Source organism: Pristis pectinata, chromosome 11 (genome assembly GCF_009764475.1).
Source record: "Pristis pectinata isolate sPriPec2 chromosome 11, sPriPec2.1.pri, whole genome shotgun sequence".
NCBI classification, from domain to species: Eukaryota; Metazoa; Chordata; class Chondrichthyes; order Rhinopristiformes; family Pristidae; genus Pristis; species Pristis pectinata.
Genome location: NC_067415.1, coordinates 78489281 through 78513436, shown reverse-complemented (window position 1 = coordinate 78513436; position 24156 = coordinate 78489281). Strand labels below are relative to the sequence as shown.

Genomic DNA, 24156 nt, shown 5'->3' with positions numbered 1-24156 from the left:
TGTTTCACAGCAGCAACATCAGAAAAGGGCATGTTCTCATCACAGAGATCACAAGATCTTTGTTGGAAATTTTTCTCAAGCTTAATACGAATCATTGCTGCTGACGAGAAGTCCTGGGCCACTCCTTTACTTACACTGTAACATCTTTTATAAATCAGAAATATCTCATCCACGTTAGGGGAAAAATAATATTCTGGATATTGTGGTGGTAATTGTGATAATCCACTAGCATACACCACCATTACTCCAACATCAGGATTACTGGATATGTATCACTTTGAGGAAAATCCTCAAATTGTTGTCAGGGATCCAACATGCCTCCATGGGGTGCATGGTTTGCAGCTTGTTTCATGCATCCAAACTAAAATCACTTGAAACAATGTGAATTTCAGGTACTTACACAGCAACTCCCTCACCAAGTATTTAGTCTAAATGGGTTTTTAAATGGTATGCTGTCATAATTATTATTGCTTAGGATAGCTGGACCTAAAAAAAATGAATGCAATTTCCTTCCATAATTATTTTAAAACAGAAAATTATTTAAAATTTTACATATTTCAGCTTCTATTTTGATGGGTGCATGCTTCAATAATTATCTAGCACTGTGAAGTGTTTTAAAAAAACAATTAAGTCATTTCTTGGTTAGCTCTTTGTGAGAATTCTTTAATATGACTGGCTGCTCTGTCAGTTTAATGTCATCGTAGAGCACCAGGGATACGTTAGAATTGATGTTTGACGACGGTCGGCATCAGGAGAAGGGATGTACTTGCTGCTGAGATCACTCAACCTTCATTGTGTGTGTTTCTCAAGCTCAATAAGAACCTTTGCTCCTGACTGAAAATTCTGGGCCAACCTGACTTATGTATTAAAGATTAGTAATTACTCAACATTAACATCACAAATTATGCTCGTTTTTAAATATTTAATTGCACGTGAAAATTGAGAGATAATATTATACTAATTTTCCAAAAAAGTAGGCTAACAGTATCGTCAAGGATGCCCGTCTCCCTGACCATTCCCTTTTCTCTCTTCTATCTTCTAGGAGAAGATAGAAGAGCTTGAAAGCCCAAACAAACAGACTCGAGAACAGCTTCTTCCCCACTGCTGTCAGACTTCTGAACCAATCACCTCTTCCACACCCCCTTTCCAGTGGTGCTGCCATGTTTTCAAACCTTTAATTCTACCTCTTCTGTTATTGTCACTTTAGCATTTCTTTTTGCACTACTTCAGTTTGCACTATTATACTTTGCACCATGCCATTCTTTTGTGGTTTTGCGCTCATCACAGTATTTATTACCACCACGTATACCGTTTCACACAGACTTTGGAATTTCATTGCACCCTGGTGTATGTGACAATAAATTAATCTGAATCACCTCCACTGACCACATGCCATCTTCTCGCAGCTACCATCAGGCAGGAGGTACAGAAGCCTGATGTCCCACACCACCAGATTCAAGAACAGCTACTTCCCTTCGACCATTTGGTTCTTGAACCAACCGGCAAAACCCTGATCACCACCTCAGTATAGCAACACTATGACCACTCTGATCACTTTGCACTAAAATGGACTTCGTTCTATTTTTGTTCTAATTGTCTTTTTCTTATAAAAATTGTGTATAGTTTATATTTAATTTATGTTTCTCTTGTGAATGCTTCATATTATGCTATGTGCCTGTGAAGCTGCTGCAAGTAAGTTTTTCATTGCACCTGTGCAGACATGTACTTGTGCATTTGACAATAAACTAGATTTTGTCTTTGCAGGAAGGGAGTGAGACAAGTGGAACCCCTCACTCCCCTCCTCTTGTAGCATCTGGGCCAGAAACACCCCATATATAGTGTGAGAACTTAGTGACTATAATGAGGCTATTTGCTTTTGCAGTGCGCAATCTCCAATGGTTGGGATGAGGGAAGTTGGGAATGTACAAGACAAAGAAAGATCTGAGACATGCTGGAATGGAGGAGGTTGCAGAGATTGAGAAAGGAAAACCCACGATGGATTTGAATACAATGAGAAATTTTGTCAAAAGTGATTCTAGATGAAAGGATTTCCTTTGAACCAGATTTAAGTACAATGTATTTTCCAATGAACCATATGAAAACATCCTTGTTTGCACAGAAATTAAACTGCAATCAACTTGTATTTTTTAAAAATCACTCAGCAGTATTACTGATTATCTCCAGGAATGAAAACATAATGTTAAATTATTTTTATTTTAATCTATCAGTACACTAAAAGGTACAGCTATTGCAAAACTTTGGCCTTTCATCTTACAACAGGCAAAACCTAACATACACACAAAAAAAAATCAAAGCTGCACATTGTCAGGTTTGTTCACACCAAAAAAATTCTGCAAGTACTAATGAGCATGAAAAATTGAAAAGGTCCAGAGAAGGAGGCAGACAAATGGTTTGATAAAGAAATATTGCACAGGATCAGAAAATAAAGAACATGAACAGAATTGGAATGCAAATTGTAAAGAAAGTCATGTTGGAGAATAGCAAATGGGAATACAAGAAAGATGTGAATCTATTGTGTAGAACCAACACTGAAGTATCACCATGAATATTAAATCCTGTACTATTACATAATGCTGCTAAACCACAGTAGAAATCTGAGTGCACTGGGTTCAGGGTTAAGATTAGTGATTCCAATCATTTGATTACACAGCAAAGATCAAGAAAGACATTTGGAACAGATATTGAGGATTTTAGGAATTTTCAGTCTAGTGAGCAGGAGAAGCCCCATTGATCACTATGATCTATCTGGATCTACTGGATGAATGAGGCAAGAAAGGTGGAAAATCTTCACTTTTATTTTAAACTTTTGAGGAAAAAGAAACTGGAGGATGCATTCTTTTCATCCAGGGTGTGGTGGGGGTTGGAAGTCGTTGACTGGCAGGGTGTTGGAAGCTAAAACCTTCATCACCTAAAAAGAGTATCTGGGTGATGGACCACAACCCTTGGTGGTGTGGAGAAGGAAAGAAACAAGTGAACTTAGTCTAAATAACTTATTCAACTGACATGGACAAAACGGATCAAAAGGTCTCTTATACTTTCGGGTAGAAGATACAAAAGCCTGAAAATACGCATCACCAGGCTCAAGGACAGCTTCTATCCTTCTGTTATAAGACTATTGAACAGTCCTCGAGTACAACAAGATGGACTCTTGACCTCACAATCTCGGCCTCGTTATGGCCTTGCACCTTATTGTCTGCCTGCACTGCACTTTCCCTGTAACTGTAACACTTTATTCTACACTCTATTATTCTTTTCCTTTGTACTACCTCGATGCACTGTTGTAATGAAATGACCTGTATGGACTGCACGCAAAACAAAGTTTTTCACTGTACTTCGGTACATGTGACAAGAATAAACCAATTTACCAATATATCTATGATTGCATGAAAGAAATATGCTATGAAGAAGGCATCCAAATTTTTACCACTTAAAAAAAAGTGTTGACATTCCCTTTAATTTCCCCCGAGTCTCAAAAGACATGAGAAAATGCACATTCAACTCAAAGGTATTATGGACTCAAGTTTAACAAAATTCTTTACATTTAAGTAATCCTTCACACATCATCGTAGCTCTGAGCTAAATAACTTAGGATTGTTTTGCAGAACTCTTATGTAGTCAAATGAATCTACACATTCCTCCTAACACCACAGACCTCTCCTTCCCAAAACAAATTAAATCATGCACTAAAACGTCAAGCAGTGAAAGTCTGAAATACACATGAATACAGAACAGACATCTGTGTGTAGGACACTCAGGGTCAAGATTAATGATCTAAATAATGTGATGCATCTGAATGATTTCATTGATGTTCAATTCTCGTTCTGATGTAGAGGAAAAATATAGAGGAAGACAGTGAGGATAATGGGGAGGAGAAGTGTCAGGCCCTAATACTTCCTCTTAATCATTAACAATTTGTGCAATTGTAAAATACTGTTGCAATATTGATCCAATGGATGAATAATTTATATTTTATGGATTGGCAGCCATAATGATTAGGAGCAGGATAAATATAAAATAAACCTGTTCTTGACATTTTTAAGGACTTCTTTGTTGCGCTTTCCACGTTCTGATGAACTCGCATTCAGTTGAAAGATTAATGGGAATTGGCAAATGAACTGGAAGTTTGGCAGGTGTAAAACTGCGCTTGGAAAATTGGAAAGCATTTGGGAAGTAATCATAGATTGTAATAACAAAATATAGAAAATTTAATATGGTAAAGCAGCAGTGCCTTGGAGCTATTCCATTTTAAAAGCAGGTGATTTATTACAACCGGTTGTGCTTTTTGGTAAACGGTCCACAATTGCAAACCTATGCTGCTCAGGTTTATTGTAGCAAATTGGATCTAACGGCAATGAGGCTCTCAGTTTCAATTCTTGATGTGAGCTGATGGATGGTCTTTTAAGCTTATGAAAGGGTAGATGCAGAGGTGTGGGGGCTGGGGAGGGCAGTGGAGGACAAGTTGAATGCTTCTAAGGCAAGATAGTAACTAATATTTCCGATCAGAATTCAGGAAAACTCCTCAACTCAGTTTATTACATGAGACTTGCCAAGGTAAAACTAACAAGACAGGAAACAATAAGTTATACTGATAGGGTTAAGCGACAAGGACTAGGAGGGCTTGGGTAGAGCATAAACATTGGCTTGGATCATGTAGGCTGAATGAGCTACCTTTGTTCTGTACATTCAATGGGTGGAGTAGAGGTGTCAGAATTGGCTTCTGTTCCTGGCCTAGAATTGGGAACATTCACAGAGTTTTATATTTTTGATTCCTGCCTGCTTAAGTTTGTTGAAAAGTGTACATTTTGGTTCAGGACAGAATCACTCTGATACACCCGCACTGACTAACAGACTACAAATGATTCACTTCCAGGCATACGGAATAGTCATTTCACTCAGATGCTGAATGATATTTAACACATAGAGAATTGTACCTCAACAGGTTTGGGGTTGAAATGTTGGTAGGTTGGGATGTGTTTCAGGAGCGATGACAGTTTCTGTGTGGTTAAGAACTAATAATATTGATTTAGCAAAGAGTAGTTTTCCATAATTTACTTTCAAAAATCTGTGCTTTTACATAGCAGCAATATCTCTTTGTTCTCAACATCAGAAACAGAGGCAGGAGTAGGCTCCTCACGCCTACTCTGCCAAGGTTATGTCTGATGTCTTACCCCAGGGCAACTTTTTGGCACTGATCCTGTATCCCTTATATTTAAAACTCTATCGATCTCAGTCTTGGATATAGTCCGTGATAACCATCAAACACTTATTTATACCAATCCTATTTGCTTTATTCTCCCCACATTCCCACCCACCCCGAATCCACCCCTTACTTGCACACTAGGCAGCAATATACAATGGCCGATTTATCCACCAACCGGCACATCTTGGGGAAGTGGGACGAAACCCACACAGTCACAAGGAGAACGTGCAACCTGCACACAGACAGAACCGGAGGTCAGGATTGAGCCTGGGTCTCTGGAGCCGTGAGGCAGCAGCTCCACCAGATGCACTGCCGTATGCTGGTTCACCATTGACAGTGACTTATCAAATCACACTCAGCAACATCATCCAATCTATTTTATATCACGAGGAGACCGGAGAAGTTGGGATTGCTCAGCGTGGAGGAATTCAGAATCATGCTTTTGATAAGAGTATAAAGGAGAACCTGGCTCCAATGGCAGAGGGGTCTGCAGGTCTGTAACCAACGTTGACAGAACAAAGGCAATTATCTGAACAGTGGGAGGAGCAGAGCTTTTATTTACATTTACACTCAGAAAAGTCACGATCTGGAATGCGGCACTACCAAGGGAAAGTGGAAGTAAATTCTATATTAACTTTTAACTGGGAATCGAATGAATAACTTGCAGGGACAATCACTGAGGTGGGAAGGAAATTGCAAGGGAGTGGGACACCTGGATGGTTCTCCCAAAGTGCTGGCACAGGCACAAAGGGCCAAATGGCCTCCTTCTGCACTGTGTGAAGCTATCAACAGCCATGCTGGGAAATAGATGTGAATAGACTGCATGTCAGGGAGATGCAAAAACAAATTCTTCAGAGAGGCATGTGACACCGCAGTTACTGGAATCTGCAGCAACAAACAATCTGCTGGAGGAACTCGGTGGGTCAAGCAGCATCTGCGGAGGGAGATGAACTGTTGACGTTTCAGGTCGAAACCCTGCACCAGGACCTGTTGACAATTCAAGGGAAGGGGGCTTGGATGTAGAGTCTTCTACAGTGGGATGGGGGTGGGGTGGAGATTTATTGCTTTATAAACTGAAACACAGACCACAGTACTGTGCTGAGTGAGAAAGGAAGAGAGACAAATTGAAATAAAATCTAAACAGATATGCCGGAGCTGATCTTTACTTGGAACTGTTGGAACCATTAGCATTATGAAGAGTGAGAGTTTAGGATGGCTAATTCATACTTCCTTACAACATAGGAGACTATTCGGCCCATTGACTCTATGCTGGCTCTCAGAGAAATCCCATCAACTCCATTCCCTATAAGAGTCACGGAGTTGTACAGAACAGAACGGGCTCTTCGGTTCAACACCTCCATGCCAACCTTCTTTGCCCATCTATACTCATCCCATTTGCCTACATTAGGACTGTATTCTCTCCTTATTGCCCATCAACTCCCCTCATTGTCCTATCACCAGCTCCACCAGAGGCAGGTTACAGCAGCCAATTAGCCGACCAACCAGCATACCTTTGGGATGTGGGAGGAAACCCTACCAGGTCGCAGGGAGAACGTGCAAACTCCACACAGACAGCACGGGGAGTCAGAATCGAACCGGCGTCACTGGAGCTCTGACGCCACTGTGCCACCGACACTGCCTGCATGGTAGCCCACAGGCGCATCAACCCCATCCTCCCAAGGATTTCGTGAACAGCAGTAGGGAGTGAAAGCACAAAGAGGAAAGAGAGAGACGAGGCATTTTGCAGTTGTTATTCTGCATCCCTTAGCTCTGATGCAAGAACCTGCAGCATCCATCCAACATCCTTGCCACGAGGTCCCAGCGGAGGGCTGGTTGTGTCCTCACGAGCTCTCAGTCCTCACTGGCTCACACCACCACATGGTAATGTTATTATCTAGGTTCTGCCTTTACAGTCCCTGCAGATACTAATTTTGGAAGGCTTGTGTGATCTGTGTGTTTCTGCTCAGCCGCCATGCGCCCACTCACCAATTTGTTTTGAAAATCAGACTGCACTTTGCCCCCTTTTCAAAGCCATGGTTTAAAAATGTACTCCCAAAATCCAAACCGTTCCTCCTCAGTCTCTTATACATAATTAACCATAAGAATTACATCATCTGTGTGCAGGAAGACTGGTCATTCTCTGTGACTGTGGATGGAAGCAATTAACTGGCAAAACATCCTGGCTATTGGGGCGCATATTTAAAAGATGATATCATGAAAGAAAAATGTATTGCATAACCAAATAGACCACCTTCTCCAAAAGCAGCTCAGAGTGGTAGACTTACAAGAATCTAAGTGAGAATCTTTCATTTGTTATCTTGATTTGCTCTAACACTCAGACTCAGTCCAATTCCAAGTCCATAGCTCCCTGAAAGAGGCGACACAGGTTGATAGGGCGGTAGAGAAGGCGTATGGAATGCTTGCCTTTATTAGACGAGGCATTGAGTTCAAGAGTCAGGACGTTATGTTGCAGCTTTATAAAACTCTAGCTCAGCCACACCTGGAGTATTGCATTCAATTGTGTTCGCCCCATTATAGGAAGGATGTGGCGGCTTTGGAGAGGGTGCAGAAGAGGTTTACCGGGACGCTGCCTGAATTAGAGGTCATGTGCTATGAGGAGAGGTTGGACAACCTTGGGTTTTTTCTCTGGAGCGGTGGAGGCTGAGGGGAGACCTGACGGAAGTTTATAAGATTACGAGAGGCATAGATAGAGTAGACAGCTGGTATCTTTTTCCCAGGATGGAAATGTCTCATACTAGAGGGCATGCATTTAAGGTGAGAGGGGGTAAGTTCAAAAGAGATGAGTGGGGCAAGTATTTCTTTTACACAGCGAGTGGTGGGTGCATGGAATGCACTGCCAGGGGTAGTAGAGGAGGCAAATATGATAGAGGCGTTTAAGAGGCTCTTAGATAGGCACATGAATATGCAGAGAATGGAGGGATATGGACATTCTGTAAGCAGAAGGGAATAGTTCAGTTAGGTGTTTAATTACTAGTTTCATTAGTTCAGCACAACATCGTGGGCCGAAGGGCCTGTTCTATAATTCTATGTCCTATAATTCAGACCCAGCATAACCAAGGCAGCTGTTGCCGAATGATTTAAGACTGCTTTAGCAGGGAGGGAGGTACTGAAAAGAAGGCAAGTTAAACACTCCTCTGATGGTTGCTTGTACTTGAAGTGAGATTTGTTAAAAGTGCCTGCCATGAAAAGCCACCACAGAGTTTATTCCCACGGTTCAGATCTGCTGAAGTAAATGACACCTCATAGTCACCCTGCACTCTCAGCATCCACATCTCTGAACCAGAGTTATTGATAAGCAGAAGCAAACAGGGTATCTGGGAGTAGAAAGGGATGGCCAAAGAGATGGTGATTTCAATGTCAAATCAATTTCAAAAGAGGAAACGAAAACAACAGAATGAAAGAAAGAGACAAATGAAAACTAAGAATACTTGTCATGTATATCATATTTCCAACAACAATCCACAGAAATGAGATTACATGGCTACAACGTGTCCTCATTGTTCAGAGAATTTGACGGCTTGGTGATTTACCACACGACGTTCAAGGAGTCACGTGTGGGATGACAACCCTCACACCTGCAACTGTGCACAGAGACCTCTTGTCAAAGTGCCACACTGCACAAAAGAAGTTCTTCACCTGCAATATTAATTGTTTGGTTTCTGGCTGATTGGCAGTCATTAGCAGCTATCACATTGCTAGCTGGATATTCAGAGTACCACAAGACTTGAGGTTTAAACATTAAAAACACATTAAGGTTGAACACGTCAGTTTTGTGTGAGGGTGGAAGTGGCAAACATTCCCAACATGAACCACGCATAATGCATTGGGCAGGTTAGAACTGTAAATCGTAAGCCTTCTGCGTGATATCACACGAGGGATGACAAGTTTTGTTGCCTTGCCAGGAGCGCTGAGTGCAATTAGTAGGATCTCTTTGGCAGATTTGACTTCCATTGTCAGCTGAGTAACGGCGAGGAGCAACATGCGCTTCTAATGGCTGTTGTTTCACTGAGATCAGCGCCGGGCATCTTTGCTGGGGCTCCTCAGTGGTAAACAGGAAGGACTTACCCGGGAGATGAACATTCTTGCACACCCATGCTGCTGCACACTCGGTGGGATCTGTGCGTCAGTGCACACTCACACTGCTGCACACTCAGTAGAATCCGTGCGTCAGTGCACATTCACGCTGCTGCACACTCGGTGGCAACTGTGTGTCAGTGCACACTCACGCTGCTGCACACTCAGGGGATCTGTGTGTCAGTGCACACTCACGCTGCTGCACACTAGGTGGCAACTGTGTGTCAGTGCACACTCACGCTGCTGCACATTCGGTGGGATCCGTGTGTCAGTGCACACTCACGCTGCTGCACACTCGCTGGGATCTGTGTGTCAGTGCACACTCACGCTGCTGCACACTCGCTGGGATCCGTGTGTCAGTGCACACTCACGCTGCTGCACACTCAGTGGGATCGTGTGTCAGTGCACACTCACGCTGCTGCACACTCGGTGAGATCCATATGTCAGTGCACACTCACACTGCTGCTCAATAGCCCATCCTTGTAAAATGCACAGAAGAAAGTGTGTGTGTGTGTGTGTGTGTATGTATACATATATGTGAGAGAGGAGAGAGGAAGAAGGAGAGAGGGAGAAGGAGAGAAGGAGAGAGAAAGAGAGAGAGAGAGAGAGAGAGAGAGAGAGAGATCAGTTTCCAGAAAAAAATACCAACCAGCACACCAACAAGTGATGGAACTGAACCCACACTTTTTTGCCTTTGCAAAGCAATCTTTCTACAAACAGAATTAACAACTGCAGTCACCTCCAATCACTTTGAAGCACTTGAGACATTATGGGGCTGTGACCTCAGTAGACTGGAAAGAAAAGGACTCTTTCTGCTCACCACATTTACCAAGTCAGAGGGGTGAGCTGCTCAGTTCCTGTGTGTACTTTCAATGGTTGCGATAACACCAATTTGTAATGGTGGTTCCACCTAATTAACCAAACCTCTGCTCCATGCGGCTGGCAAGAATAATTGCTTCCTCAGCACTGCCTTCTGCTTTGATACTTCCAAGACACTGCAGGCATTTCAGATCAAAAGTAAACCACTGAGCAGCAGATATTTTTTATTTATATAGATATATATTATAAATCATATTTATAAAGCCTCGTCATTTTCCTTCCCTTCCAAAAGAAAACAATCCAAGCAGCTGTAAGTCAAACACACGCCTTATTGGAGACCAGTTCTCGAAAGCTAATTCATTTCGTAAGCACAGGGAGTTCAAACGCATGTGTAATAGAAAGCAGGCTGGTGACCTGCTTCCAATTACAATTGCTGTCTTACTTCATGTTGGCCAAAATTAACTGTATTTCAAAGGCATAAAATGTAACCATGATGTTCTGCTAAACTAAGAATGCGGCATTCTTGTGCAAAGTGATGTTAGTCTTGCCCTCTTATTGTTACCGTTGCCAATGTTTAAAGTGGAACCACATTGATTCTGTTGGGTTTACATTGGAATTAGCTGTTGCAAGGTCGAAAGGTAAGGCTGGCAGAAAGATAACTTTGTACATGGTCTATGGGGACATCACGAAACCCAGCCAACCCTCTATGGACTCTGTCTACACTCCTCACTGCCTCGGTAAAGCTGCCAACATAATGAAGGACCCCTCCCACCCTGGACATTCTCTCTTCTCACCCCTCCCATCGGGCAGAAGATATAAAAGCCTGAAAGCACGTATCATCAGACTCAAGGACAGCTTCTATCCCACTGTTACAAGACTACTGAATGGACCTCTTGAACAATAAAATGGACTCTTGACCTCACAATCTACCTTGTCATGGGGCCTTGCACCATATTGTCTGCCCGCACTGCACAATAATAAAACTATTTACCAAATTATTTCCTTTTTTTGTTACAATGAGTCCATCAAGAGCAATAAATTTGTGATTTATATGATGGACCTTGCAGGAATGGGCCACCTTATGTCAAATCAACCTCCTTCTGCAGCCTTGAGGTCATAGAGTTATACAGCACAGAAATCAGGCCCTTCTGCCCAACTCATCAATGTCGAGCAAGTTGCCTAACTGAGCTAGTCCCATTTGCCTGCATTTGGCCCACATCCCTCTAAACCTTTCCTATCCATATGCCTGTCCAAATGTCATAATTGTACCCGCCTCTACCACTTCCTCTAGTAGCTCATTCCATACATGCACCAACCTCTGGGTGAAAAAGTTGCCCCTCAGGCCCCTTTTTATATCTTTCCCCTCTCACTTTAAAACCTACGCCCTCTAGTTTTGACTCCCCTACCTACCATGGGGAAAAGACTGCGGCTCTTCACCTTATCTATACTGCGGCTCTTCACCTTATCTATGCCCCATGTGATTTTATAAACCACTATATATGGTCACCCCTCAGCCCCCTACACTCCAGGGGAAACATTCCTCGCCTATCCAGCCTCTCCTTATAACTTGAGCCTTCCAGTCCCAGCAACATCCTCATAAATCTTTTTTGTACCCTTTTCAGTTTAATGACATCCTTCCTATAGCAGGGCGACCAGAACTGTTCACAGTACATCTGTAACATGACATCCCTGTTCCTATACTCAATATCCTGATCAATGAAGGCAAGCACGCCAAATGCTTTCTTCACCGAGAAATATTGTGATGTTATTTGCTGGGAAGGTGGTCTAACAGCAGAACAACTGGGATCTCATAATACAATGAAAGGGACCATTGGTATAAGTTATTAATCATAAAGCTTTTGAGTCATATTGCTATCGAGTCAGAGTCATACTGCTCAGAAACAGACCCTTCAGCCCACTAGGTAGTTGCAGCCCATCAAGCACCCCTCTATAGTAATCCCATTATTTTTCATTCTCCCCACATTCCCATCAAGCATCTCTGGATTCTGCCGCTCACCTACACATTTGGGGCGATTTGCATCGGCCAAGTAACCTACCACCCTACGTGGCTTTGAATGTGGGCAGAAACTGGAGGAAACACAAGCAGTCACAGGGTAAACATGCAAACTCCACACAGACAGCATCCGAGGATCGAACCCAGGTCTTGAGTGCTGTGAGGCAGCTGCTCCACTTAGCTGTGCCATTGAGGAGACACTTCAGGTACAAAAAGAGAAAGATTATCTTAAAACAGACAAGAGAAGTATTATTTCAGGAAGATTTTAAAGATAATTTCCCAATACCAACTAAAACTTGTATTCCTATAACACGATTAAAATATATCAATTTCCTTCATGGATCTTTTATTAACTGAGCTACATGGACATCAAAGCAGATAATCAAAAGCTTGGTCTAAAAGATCAGCTTCAAGGAACAGCATGAAGAGGGAGAGATAGGAGAATCAAGCAGTTTACAGAGGGAAATTCAGAGCTTTGGGCCTTGCCAGCTGAAAGCATGGGTATCGATTAAACTCGGGAATGAAAAGGTGGTCAGAAATGAGAAAGGGTGTTGCCTCAGAGAGATACAGGGTTGGCAGAAACTCTACTGCAGAGATGGGAATAGAGTCATTGAGAGAGACAGCACAGAAGCAGGTCCTTGGGCCAACCAAGTCTATCAACCACCCATTTACACTAATCCTATATTAATCCTATTTTTTATTCTTCCCATATTCTGATCAACTCCCTCCATACTCTACCACTCACCTATACACTAGGGGCAATTTACAGTGGCCAATTAAGCTAATAACTCGTACGTCTTTGGGATGTGGAAGGAAAGCGGAGCACCCGGCGGAAACCCACATGATCATAGACAGAATGCAAAAACACCACACAGATAGCATCCGAGGTCAGGATCGAACCCAGGTCTCCAGCGTCGCGAGGCAGGAGCTCTACCAGCTGCGTTGCCATGCCGACCTTAGGGATGGGCGGGGTCTTGGAAGTATTTGAAAACTTGGAGTGAGAATTTGAAAAATGAGGTGTTGCTTAACTGGGACCCAATGTAGGGCATCAACCATCATAGAAATGTGTGGATGTCATTTTGAACACTTCAAAGAGAGTTCTGGATCACCTCAAGATTTAGGAAGGGTAGAATAAGAGAGCTGGCCAGGATAGGTTCGAATAGGTAAAGCTGTAGGTAATGAAGGCACAGATAAGCAAAGAGTTGGGTGATGCTGCAGAGGTGAAAATGAATAGTCTTGGTCATGCTATATGCATGCTCTCATAATTCTCTCAAGGTCAGATGTACATTAAGGTTGCAAACAGTGGTTTGGTTTTTGGCAGTTTGGAAGTCTGGTGGAGTTAATGGCTAGGAAACAAAGTTTGCAATGAAATCCAAAACAGTGTCCATATTTAGCTGGAAAAAAAATCAGGACCAGATCTGATTCAAGCATTCCAATAATTCAGAAACAGTGAGAGCTGGTGAGATGGTGGGTGTCACCAACATGCACTTGGAAACTGCCAGCTGTAGAAAGGAGACTACATTTAGCTTCCGCGGCTGAATTAACAACTATCATGTATTTAAAATGGGGCCACTTTTGTTAATTATGTCTTTACCGTCTGTGATAAACTGACAACTAATGTACAAATCCAGTAAATTCTTTCTGCAAACCAAACATGCATTGAAAGAAAATAACAACAAATTCTGAAGATTCACAAGTCATACTGTATTTCTTAACTTCTCCATTTTATTGACAGATTCGCACATTAAAACTGGAGTGTCTTGTCAACATGCTAGAATTATGCACCAAGATCTGGCCCAAAATATTTATTAAAGTCTGTAAGAATCTGGTACTGGATTATTCTTTCAACCACTGTGATCATCTATTCTCAATCTAAAGAAGGTTTAATCATCAGATGACTTTACAGAGGTTTTGAATTGGAAACTGACATGTGCATGTTAAATTTGAGACAAATACCACTTCCTACACAACAACAGCAACCATACTTCAAAAGCACAGTGCTGGTGATAAAATGCTTTATGATAGTCTGAGATGGTGACAGATTATTAATGCCTACATTCCTTTCATTAATATTTTGTACTTGAAAAAAAGTTTCCTTTCATAATGTTGATGTTTGAACCAGTTATTTTTAAAATATAATTTGTTTGCTCTTACCATCTCCTCCTCTCCTAATGTTGTTAACATATATTCAGCTTTTGTTCCACTGACAAACCAGACTCTCTGGTACATTGCACATGTTACTATTCTTTATACTTGGGTGAAGACAGTGGGTATTTAACTAAGCAACCATAATTCTCAAAACCACACTTATCTGCCTTCTCATTGGAATGAATTCTTAGTGAGAACAACCTTTTGTAAAGTGAGGAAGATAAAAGTAAATACTGATACTGGGAGGGGCAGTGAAATTCTTGGGCTACTAGGAAGTTTGAATTACATTTTTTTTATAAGTGATAATCAATACATTGAGGACGGTATCCCTATCATTAAAAATGGTAAACTGGAAAATCTTTGATTTAAAATGAGATCATGTCCTATTAGTCCTTTCAGGTTCTGGTTTGCCTCCAGTTGAGATTCAACACAGGAATGTATTTGGGGTTATGTTTCTTGTCATTGGAAGCATAACATTTTGCTATTGATATTCGCCAACAACCAGGGAGAGGCAAGAAGGAATATCTAATTTAGGAGATGGCAGCTAATGTAGGAGATGTGCTTGCTGTTGATTCAAAGTTGGAAAGCGGTTCGACCATTCTCCTCTTTGCCCCCTTAATGGAATAGTGTAGTTTCAAGTTTCTAGCTCTCAAGGCACACATATTTCTTGAAGCAATTTGGATTCCTGTAGCTGTGGGCACAGGAAGCCAATCTCCATTTCAGGATGCATCACAGCTAATGTTACAAGGGAAAGCATGATGAAAGCGTACAGACAAAAACTGTTTTCCATCCAATCTCTTCCTTTCTTTCTATTTAAATATAATCTGCACCCTCTCTCTACTTAACAAGCTCACCATCTCCTTCTCCCTAATTAACTCTCTCCCCATTTCCCTCTCACCCTTTATGCCTCACATTAAGCCTCTCTCCTTCCTTTCTCTATCACACTCTCACACTTCCCCTTTGCTCACCCCATCTCCTCTTATTGACATTTTACACACTCTCCACCTTGCCACTCCATTTTCTGCCCCCTCCCTCCATCACTCTCTCCCTCCCTCTCTCCGTATCCCTCTCACTCTGCATCTCTTTCCTTCCATGACTCTATATCTCTCCCACTCTGTACCGTTCCCCATCCATCTCTCACACGTTTTATCCCTCTCCCTCCCACTATTAATTTCACTCCCTCATTCTTCATCATCTTTTCCTCTATTCCAAATCTCCCCCCCTCCCTATTTAACTCGCCTCTCAATCTCTCTGTCTGTATGTTTCTCCTCACCCTTCTCTCTATGTTGCTTTTCTCTCATACGTATCTGCTCCAGACAGCTGATATTATCCAAGGTAAACATTCATAATCCACATGATCCTTGACCCTTCTTTACAAGTAGTAAAAAAATCCAGCAACAAAATATTTGAAAATATACTTTGCAATGATTTTTTTTTAACAATGTTGCTGTCAGCCTGAATCCTTTATCATCCTACTTAGCCCGTTAATGATCATGCGCATGCAACATGACTGTTTCTGCATTATCTCCAAGGTCATAACTAAACAACTAAGAGGATACTTTTTCAATAAACTGCAGAAATGACAAAAGTCACATTGAAATCTGGCCTCCTCTTTCCAAAATCTGAATGTGGTATGAACTTTCGAGCTCTGTCTCAGTACACTCAATGTGCGCTAGAGTTTAATTGTTTTAGATAGTGGTTGAAAAATCCAGTATGTAATTCAATACGGCTAATGGGACATTAACTATTAACATCTTGCTTTCCGTATCGTACAATGTTTTAATTAAAAAAAATACAATCAGCAGATTAAAAAATCAAGGTAAGGAAATCAAATTTTGAAATAGATTTTCCAGTCCTCACCATGAACAGTGCACACGCAACCCTTCTATGTTTATTCTGTATTCATTTGCACATCGAGATCCTGGTGTCCGTGTCTCGCAGGAGCAGGAAGAGGACATTTTGCCACTCAAGCCTCCTGCTGCCCTACGTCACAAGGTCTTCATAAGGTACATAAGCCCTTTTGCTACAGTAATGTGAAAGAGGCATTCGGACAGTGACAAACAGGCAGGGAATGGAGGGATATTGATCACATGCAGGCAGATGTGGTGTTTAAATTGATGTCATGTCAGCATCGACATCGTGGGCTGAAGTGCCTGTTCTAGTGCTGTATTGTTCTTTGATCTCAAATACCCGTTGTGATTCCATAAGTTCTGTATCCCCTCTCACTCCGTATCCCCTCTCCCTCTGAGTCCCTCTCACTCCATATCCCCTCTCCCTCTCACTCCATATCCCCTCTCCCTCTGTATCCCTCTCACTCCGTATCCCCTCTCTCTGTATCCCTCTTACTCCGTATCCCCTCTCCCTCTGTATCCATCTCACTCCATATCCCCTCACTCCCTCTATATCCATCTCACTCTGTATCCCCTCTCCTTCTGTATCCCTCTCACTCCGTATCCCCTCTCCCTCTGTATCCATCTCACTCCATATCCCCTCACTCCCTCTGTATCCTTCACTCCCTCTCCCTTCTCACCCCGTATCCCCTCTCCCTCTGTATCCCTCCCTCTCCCCTTTCACTCCATATCCCCTCTCTCCCTCTCCCTGTATCCCTCTCACTCCCTCTCCCTCTGTATCCCTCTCACTCCCTCTCCTCTCACTCCATATCCCTCTCTTGCTCACTCTATCCCTCCATCTCTCCCTCTCACTATCCTTCCCTATTAAAACTTGCTCAGTTTTAGTTGCAACATTTTCCCTTCACGTGGCTTCCACAACTTTCAGAGGGCCAACTGATCCAAATTTCTACACTTTGTGTGAAAACGTGGTCAGTTGTTTAAGGACTCATTTTAAGGCACTTAAAGACAAGATGACATAAATGTTCAGAAGCTGCTTGTAGGGGAAAAATTTATTTCCACTTAATCAGCAAAGAGAAAATTTGCAAAAAAAACCAGTGGATGGCAAAAACCGTGGATTCACAAATGTGGAGTCCATGGGAAAGTGATGGAGGATCACAACAAAGTGACTACGTCAGGTAGATGAGAAGATAGAAGTGCAGAGAAAGACAGGCAAGGCCACCATTGGCTACAGTGCCTCTTGTACTTGCAAACAGTTGCCAAAGAAAGATGCTGGGGTCCAACTCTTCGTCTGAACACTTACCAGATGCTTGACCCACACGTGCTTGTCACCTTGTTACATTTTTACTGCAGCCCTTTCCCTATTTGATATTCACGGTCATACTGCATTATGACATGAAGCAAAGCTTCAATAGATAATTGAGTGTAAGGGTTGGGACATCATGTCACAGTTGTACATTGAGTTTAAGAGTTGGAACGTCACCTTGCAGTTGTACAAAACATTGGTTAGGCTACACTTGGACTACTATGTACAGTTCTGGTCATCACACTATAGGAAGGATGTGATTAAGCTAGAGGATGCAGAAAAGATTGTCAAGGATGTTACCTGGATTGGAGGGCTTGAGTTATCAGGAGAAATTGGATGGACTAGGTCTGTTTTCCTGAAGTGAAGGAGACCGCGAGGTGATGTGATAGAGGTGTACAAAATTATTGAAAGGCATAGATCGGGTAGATAGCCAGTATCTGCTTCCCATGGTAGGGGTGTCTAAAACTAGAGGGCATAGGTTTAAGGTAAGAGGGAGGAGGTTTAAGGTAAGAGGGAGGAGGTTTAAAGGAGATCTGAGGGGTAAAACTTTCACACAAAGAGTGAGTGGTATCTGGAATGAGCTGCCAGAGAAGGTGGTGGAGGAAGAACAGTAACAACATTTAAGGGGCATCTGGACAGATACTTGAATGAGCAAGTGAATTAGTGTAGCTAGGCATGATGGCCGGCATAGACATGATGGGTCAAAGGGCCTGTTTCTATGCTGTATAGCTCTATGACTATGAAACCTGCTACATTAGAGAGATAAAATACAACCTCATGATAATACGACAACTGAGTTCAGAATGTGTGCACAGTGTGTTCAGGAGATGAGCACATAGCAAGCTTGTAAGTAATGAATAGACACATAAAACAGTGGCTCCCCAAGAACCCACAGAATATGACAATGAATACTTCATTAAAAGCTGGCACAACCTACTGATAACAGCATAACACAAGAGTAGGGCGATCAACGGTAATTCTATCCTTAATCAGAAATCACAGAGTATGACTTCCAATCCTCAACATATTTTAACAAAGCCACTTATAACTAGCTGAAGGATAGCATTCAGTGGGAGCGGAATCATGGTCGAGTGAAATCGTTTCCATCCAAATGTTCAGATCTCATGCTTCTCTTTTGCAGGAAGCTCTTGGCCTGCTGATGGAAAATCCACCCCCTCTCATTGTGACTACACTCCAAAGCTGCAAGTGGGAGACTTGGCTAATTTGCCTTCTAGGGCCCATTTTGGAGCACGTTGATTCTCTGATTTGAATGGGATCTGGCTGTCTGAAGGGATGAAGAACACATAAACATGACAAGAGGAAAGCAGAAATGTACAATCCAAGTTACAAGTGAATGATGCTCAGAGGTGCAGTGTAAACAGAGGAGTTAATGTTGAAAACAGAATCTGTGGGAAGAAGCTCTGTACAGTCAGGCTCTGAGGTAACTATCAGCCATGGTGCTATGGGGATCAATGGTTTTGTTCTGTCAAAGTAAATAGGAAGCCACAGAGTAGCTCTAATTGGCATTATCCACAAACTGCATAGAGCCGTATCTGCTTATGGACCAGTAGAATCAACAGCTTGGTTCTATAGTTATACTTCTGACTGTTTGAGTCAATTATGATGCATGCATGATTCATACTGATTGCAATGTACAGCTTTGTTGTTTTTCTTTAAGTTTACTGTGTTGGAGCATTCACATTGCGGCCTTGGGCATCTTTTCTGTTTGCTGACCCTGTAATCATCACCCACCAAGTAATCCAATACTGTCGCACCCACTCATGGGTGGACCAATGACTTAGCGCATGGCCACAATGCTCTAAATTCCCTGATTATACACTGTGTCTACTGCTGTGGATGAGAGGTAGGCAATCTTACTGGCTGCCCCCTTCCCTCCCATTCTTTGCTCCCCTTCCCCTTACTACAAATCACTGTTGTTACAGCAGCAGTTCCACTGCTCACTGCCCTGACTGTGCCTGTCAGCTTTCCATTTGTCTGGAGATGATGCTAGGTCCAAGGAATATTTGAGCCTTTGGAAACTGCTTCTTCAGAAATCAGGGTGGCTTCATTCCCAGAATGGCTAACACTTCACTGCTGCCAGTTACAACTGTGAAATATAAGTATGAATATTTCAGTAATTGTAAGTGAGCTGTGAATCCACATCATAATAAAACACTGCATTAGATTTGAAATAACTTTTGCTATTTTTAAAAAAAAATGTGTGGATATGTGAGGACACAAAAACTTGGGATTTCTACATTAAGTTATGCTTTTAACAACTTATGCTATGTTAAATGTACTGCTATGTGTAGTGGATGATATCAAGTATATATGGTTACTCAACATCAAAAGCATTTGTTGATTGGCTTCCCTTAGAATGTATTTAACTACCCTCATTTAGGTTCTGCCACTTCTTTTACACTCTTCTGTCTCACTGGAATTAATTTGTTGACCGTCTAGGCTACTTCAACCTTGATAGCTCTAAGTCTATACATTAGAGGATCTTCTGTGGCAAGCTCTACATTTCTCTCGGTCCTTTTTACAAACATTAAATTTGGTTTCCGAAGAAGTTTATTTCCACTTGCCATGTTGAAGGTTTAACACAGCAGAAGGCTCAGCCAAAAGTGAAATGCTTCTTATCGCAGCATAAAGGTGACAAATGAGCATCATTTTACCTACTTTATGGTCAAATAACTACGAACTAATCATTGCTACTTCAATTCTTGATACTAGTTGTGTGCATTAATTATTTGATTTCTCTACTCAAAAGCACAAACTATTAATACAAATTGTGGTTTGCCTGTTGCTGAATCCAACGATTGGTACAACTTCTCTCCTGAAAAATCCCAACATTTGTTTTTGTGTGCGGTCGGAAAATGGTCAGACAGAAATTAGACTGTGTGTGGAAGTTGTTATGTCGATATTATACATCCATCTCTGGTGAAAATCCCAGCTGTTGGGAAATTGGACCAGTCACTTCCGGGCTCGGTCTGCTTTTTTCCTGTATCAATCACTCAGAAGATGTCACCATTGACACATGGGATGCTCTCAACAAATGAAACTGGAGCAATAACATGCAGCCTACGGCCTTCATCTGCAACCCTTAGCGAAAAAAGTAGCAAACATCGCAGCAAGTTGCAATGTGAATGGAGGGTACTTGATGTCTTGCTGTCTGTATGCATATATCTTTAACGTTAGAACTCATTGCTGGGTCTCACAATGATTATGATGGCCATTCACAGTACTAATATGTATTGCGATCTCTGTGGACTTATGAGCCTGTGCTTTGTTGCTCAGTGAAGACGATCACTGCGGCTGGGGATGGTAAAATGGAAGGGTTGTGGCCTCACACACTCAACACACATAGTCCGTAGTCCTTGCGTCACCTTTTCTAAGCTGCGCTGGCTGTCAGAGAGAGAGAGTCTTTTACAAGAGTCTGCCACACTTCTCATGTTTCCTAGCAACGAACACATGGCAGCGGTGACCTTTGCAGACAACTGCCATTGAGCTCTGTTCAGTTCCCAACACTCAAACACCCAAACAATGTTTTAAAGATATATTTCTTCAAGTTCACAGACATTTGGGGTGTTACCCCATTTCAGTTTGGGGCTAATCACAGCAACATAACCAAACAAGGACGGATCCAATTTCTAGTCAAATATGTCAAATGGGTCAATCCATAACTATAAATAAAATGTCCATTTCACTAATATTTTGGACTAAACATTGAACAACAGGAGCACCGTTAAAGCAGTCTCTTGTTGGAGCATATCGCTTGCAAGTATGCAGCTCTTACTGCCTCCTCAACCCCCCTCAACAATGCAAGAACAAAGTCACATTAACCAGCATCAAGGGAGATCCAACCTCAACCGTTGTAGCACATCATCAATTCAAAGCAGCAAAATAAAATGGTGAATGGGGTGGTTTGTAAAGACTGCCTAGTTATGCATTCACCCCGCTGATACCCCAGGGAACGACTTGAAGAAAGTAGGCACACGTTGTGAAAAAATTTGGTCCTCGTTCCCTGGGTCATGAAGTACAATTATTCAGGCCCTAACAAAACTGTTGGAATAACATCAAAAAAACTGTGGCTTAATTGCAGCGAGGGCAGACGAAAGTGTGAGAAGTAATATTTAATTCTATTAATTGTGGCAATAAGGATTAGCTTCTCGAGGGAGAAACATCATAAACTAACAAATATTTTGTTTACTTTTTATAAAGCACTTAAATTATGCTATTCCATCATATCCATGAAGTGTTTTACCTCAGAACCTATTTTTAATTTCAATGAACTGCAGCTCATTGCTTCTATCCAGGGACGTGAATGATTTGGTTGGTTGGATCTGCTGTAATAAAAGGTGTGTCTGGAGTCTGGGATTGGTTGGGCAACTGCAAAGCCCCAGGGGTGGGCAAGGGGGAGGTTGGGAACATTAGGATCAGCCGAGATGGATGCCGGAATCCCCAGGAGTGTTCCAATGGATAGTCAGAGATCCTGGGAGAGACCGAGAGGGAGGCTAGAAACCCTAGGAGCCGGTTGAACAATCAAAATAATTAAGCATTCCACAATATCAAGGCTCTACCACAATGCTGCGATTTAAATAGGGCCTTAGTGAGATGTTGATCTGTTGGTGGTAGGAGAGGTGGGAATGTGAGCATGCTGGGTTGGAAATAAGCTGAAAATATTATATCCCCCTTCTTAAATTGTGTGCAGTCAAATTGTCTTAACCATGGAGTGATGCATACCTGCAGGCAATCTACAGAGGGAAAGACGATATAAATAAATTGAAAAGATTTTGGATGAAGATAAATTGTATGCACAAATGCATGGTAAAACAAAGATTCAATATTCAAATATGCCTTCAACTAGAAGCTGGGCTGAAAATTGCATTGGACTTTGCCACAATTTCCCATGTCATCAGCACTGTATTTGTGCCCCAGCAAATGCATTATTTTTACCCACTTACCTTTCATTTGACTTCGCCCATCTTCCAGCATCGGGAGTACGATGGTGGAGTTCCTCTGTGACCTCATGGCTGTGTATACCACAGGAACGGATTGTACAACCACTGGAATGCGATGCAGTTTATTGGACGGAAAGTTCATTGCATTTGAAGGTGGCATCGGGTGGATTATGTGCAAGTACTGTTGGCCCCCGACACCTGGGGAAGATGCCACAACGGAGCCCGGTGCCAATACTGTAGACATTCCTGTTGATGAAGTCACTGAGGTTATCACAGTTGGGGATGAAGTCAATCGAGGAGAGCAAGAGGACATTGAAGGGATTGAGGTTGTTGTCACTGAGCTGGGTGAGGAACGTGTTGATGATACAGCTGTTGGTGATGTCCGGGCTTTGTTAATAGATAAGTCCACTGGCTCAGTTTGTGTTTGATAGTGATCAGTGGATAGCAAGACCTCTGGAGGTCCAGCTTTCACATTGTTTAGCAAAGTAGGTACAGCTTCCATATCAGAAAAGTTAGGGGCTTGTGGAGACTGTTAAAATAAAACACAAATAAAAATCACTGAGCATTTTATACAGAGGAAGTACAGAAATAAAAATTGCTTGGTACATGTATGAAAGATCGCACACATTGGAAGCAATTTGTGAAACAGTTTGACTGAAGCTAAAATGATTAAAATATTCAACAGCTATGAAAATAACCTTTGCTTTTCAGTTCAAACCATTTTAATCAAGGACACAACGCTAACAAACTCCAACATTTCAACAAGTTAGACTAAGGTTTTCAGTTCTTTTAAAATGAGCCAATAAATTATTAAAACATGTTAATTTAGTTTTTTAATTCATCCTGTCCTCTCCCACAAAGCCTGGTCCAGGTGATTACAGGAAGAATCTGATCCTTTTAACTAACAAAGAAAATAAAAACTGAATCAAAAAAATCTTGGGCTATGCTGTTTGCTCTTTTATGGTTGAAGAACAATAATGCACTGGCCAGACTTCTGGTCAATGAATACCCATGCTTTTGGGATATCCAAATGCCAAAACACGAACAAAAAAAAATGCTGAATGCTTACCTCCGATCTAGACACAGGAACTAAAGTCAGTAAACTCATCATTAACAACAAGGGTTCACTAGGTGATTAGGAATTAATCCATGGCTGAATATTTCTCCCATTTAATCAAACGTTCCCATCACCAGGGGGTGCATCATCTAACCTGCACTAACAAAAAAGTACCAAGCCAGTAACTACAGCATAACCTGTTACTTATCTTAGTAACTGGTAAGTTGGGAAAGTTTGTGGCATTCTGCTATAGAATTCTAAAAGGAAAAAATTCGTTCATGTGCAAATATGCACAATGCCTTTTATTAGATTGTATGCTTATGCTTTTGCTATTTATTATGTTTGTTTCTGCTGTTAAATTAGGACAAACATTAAAGGAAAAATATTCAGTTAGAAGTATCCTAGAGCATCCCTTGCTTGTTTGTAGGTTATGGGTGAAATCATTTGCCACTGCAAGATATTCCTCTGAAACCATTTTCTCTTCTTTTTTCATGGACAACTTAGGCAGATATCTTTGTGAAGTAGTGGAGATATGAACTGTATGCATTTTGTTTTATCTTGCTTTAATTAAAACACAGACATTGATGTGCATGAAGAATTATAGTATAAAATGAGATGATGAAAATAATGCAAAGATCATACAGAGTATATTTTTCTTCTAGTCTATATATAACAATTTGATATCTAA

The 24156-nt window shown here is 41.7% G+C and overlaps 1 protein-coding gene across 11 annotated transcripts in view; it reads right to left on the bottom strand.

Annotated features, from left to right (window-relative positions):
• klf12b (Kruppel-like factor 12b) overlaps positions 1 to 24156 on the bottom strand; it is a 279148-nt gene that overhangs the window by 68287 nt on the left and 186705 nt on the right. For all 11 annotated transcript variants that reach the window (XM_052026717.1, XM_052026725.1, XM_052026724.1 and 8 more), the window contains one exon: positions 22415 to 22940. In XM_052026717.1, coding sequence (XP_051882677.1) covers positions 22415 to 22940 — 526 coding nt within the window. The remainder of the gene's footprint in view (positions 1 to 22414; positions 22941 to 24156) is intronic.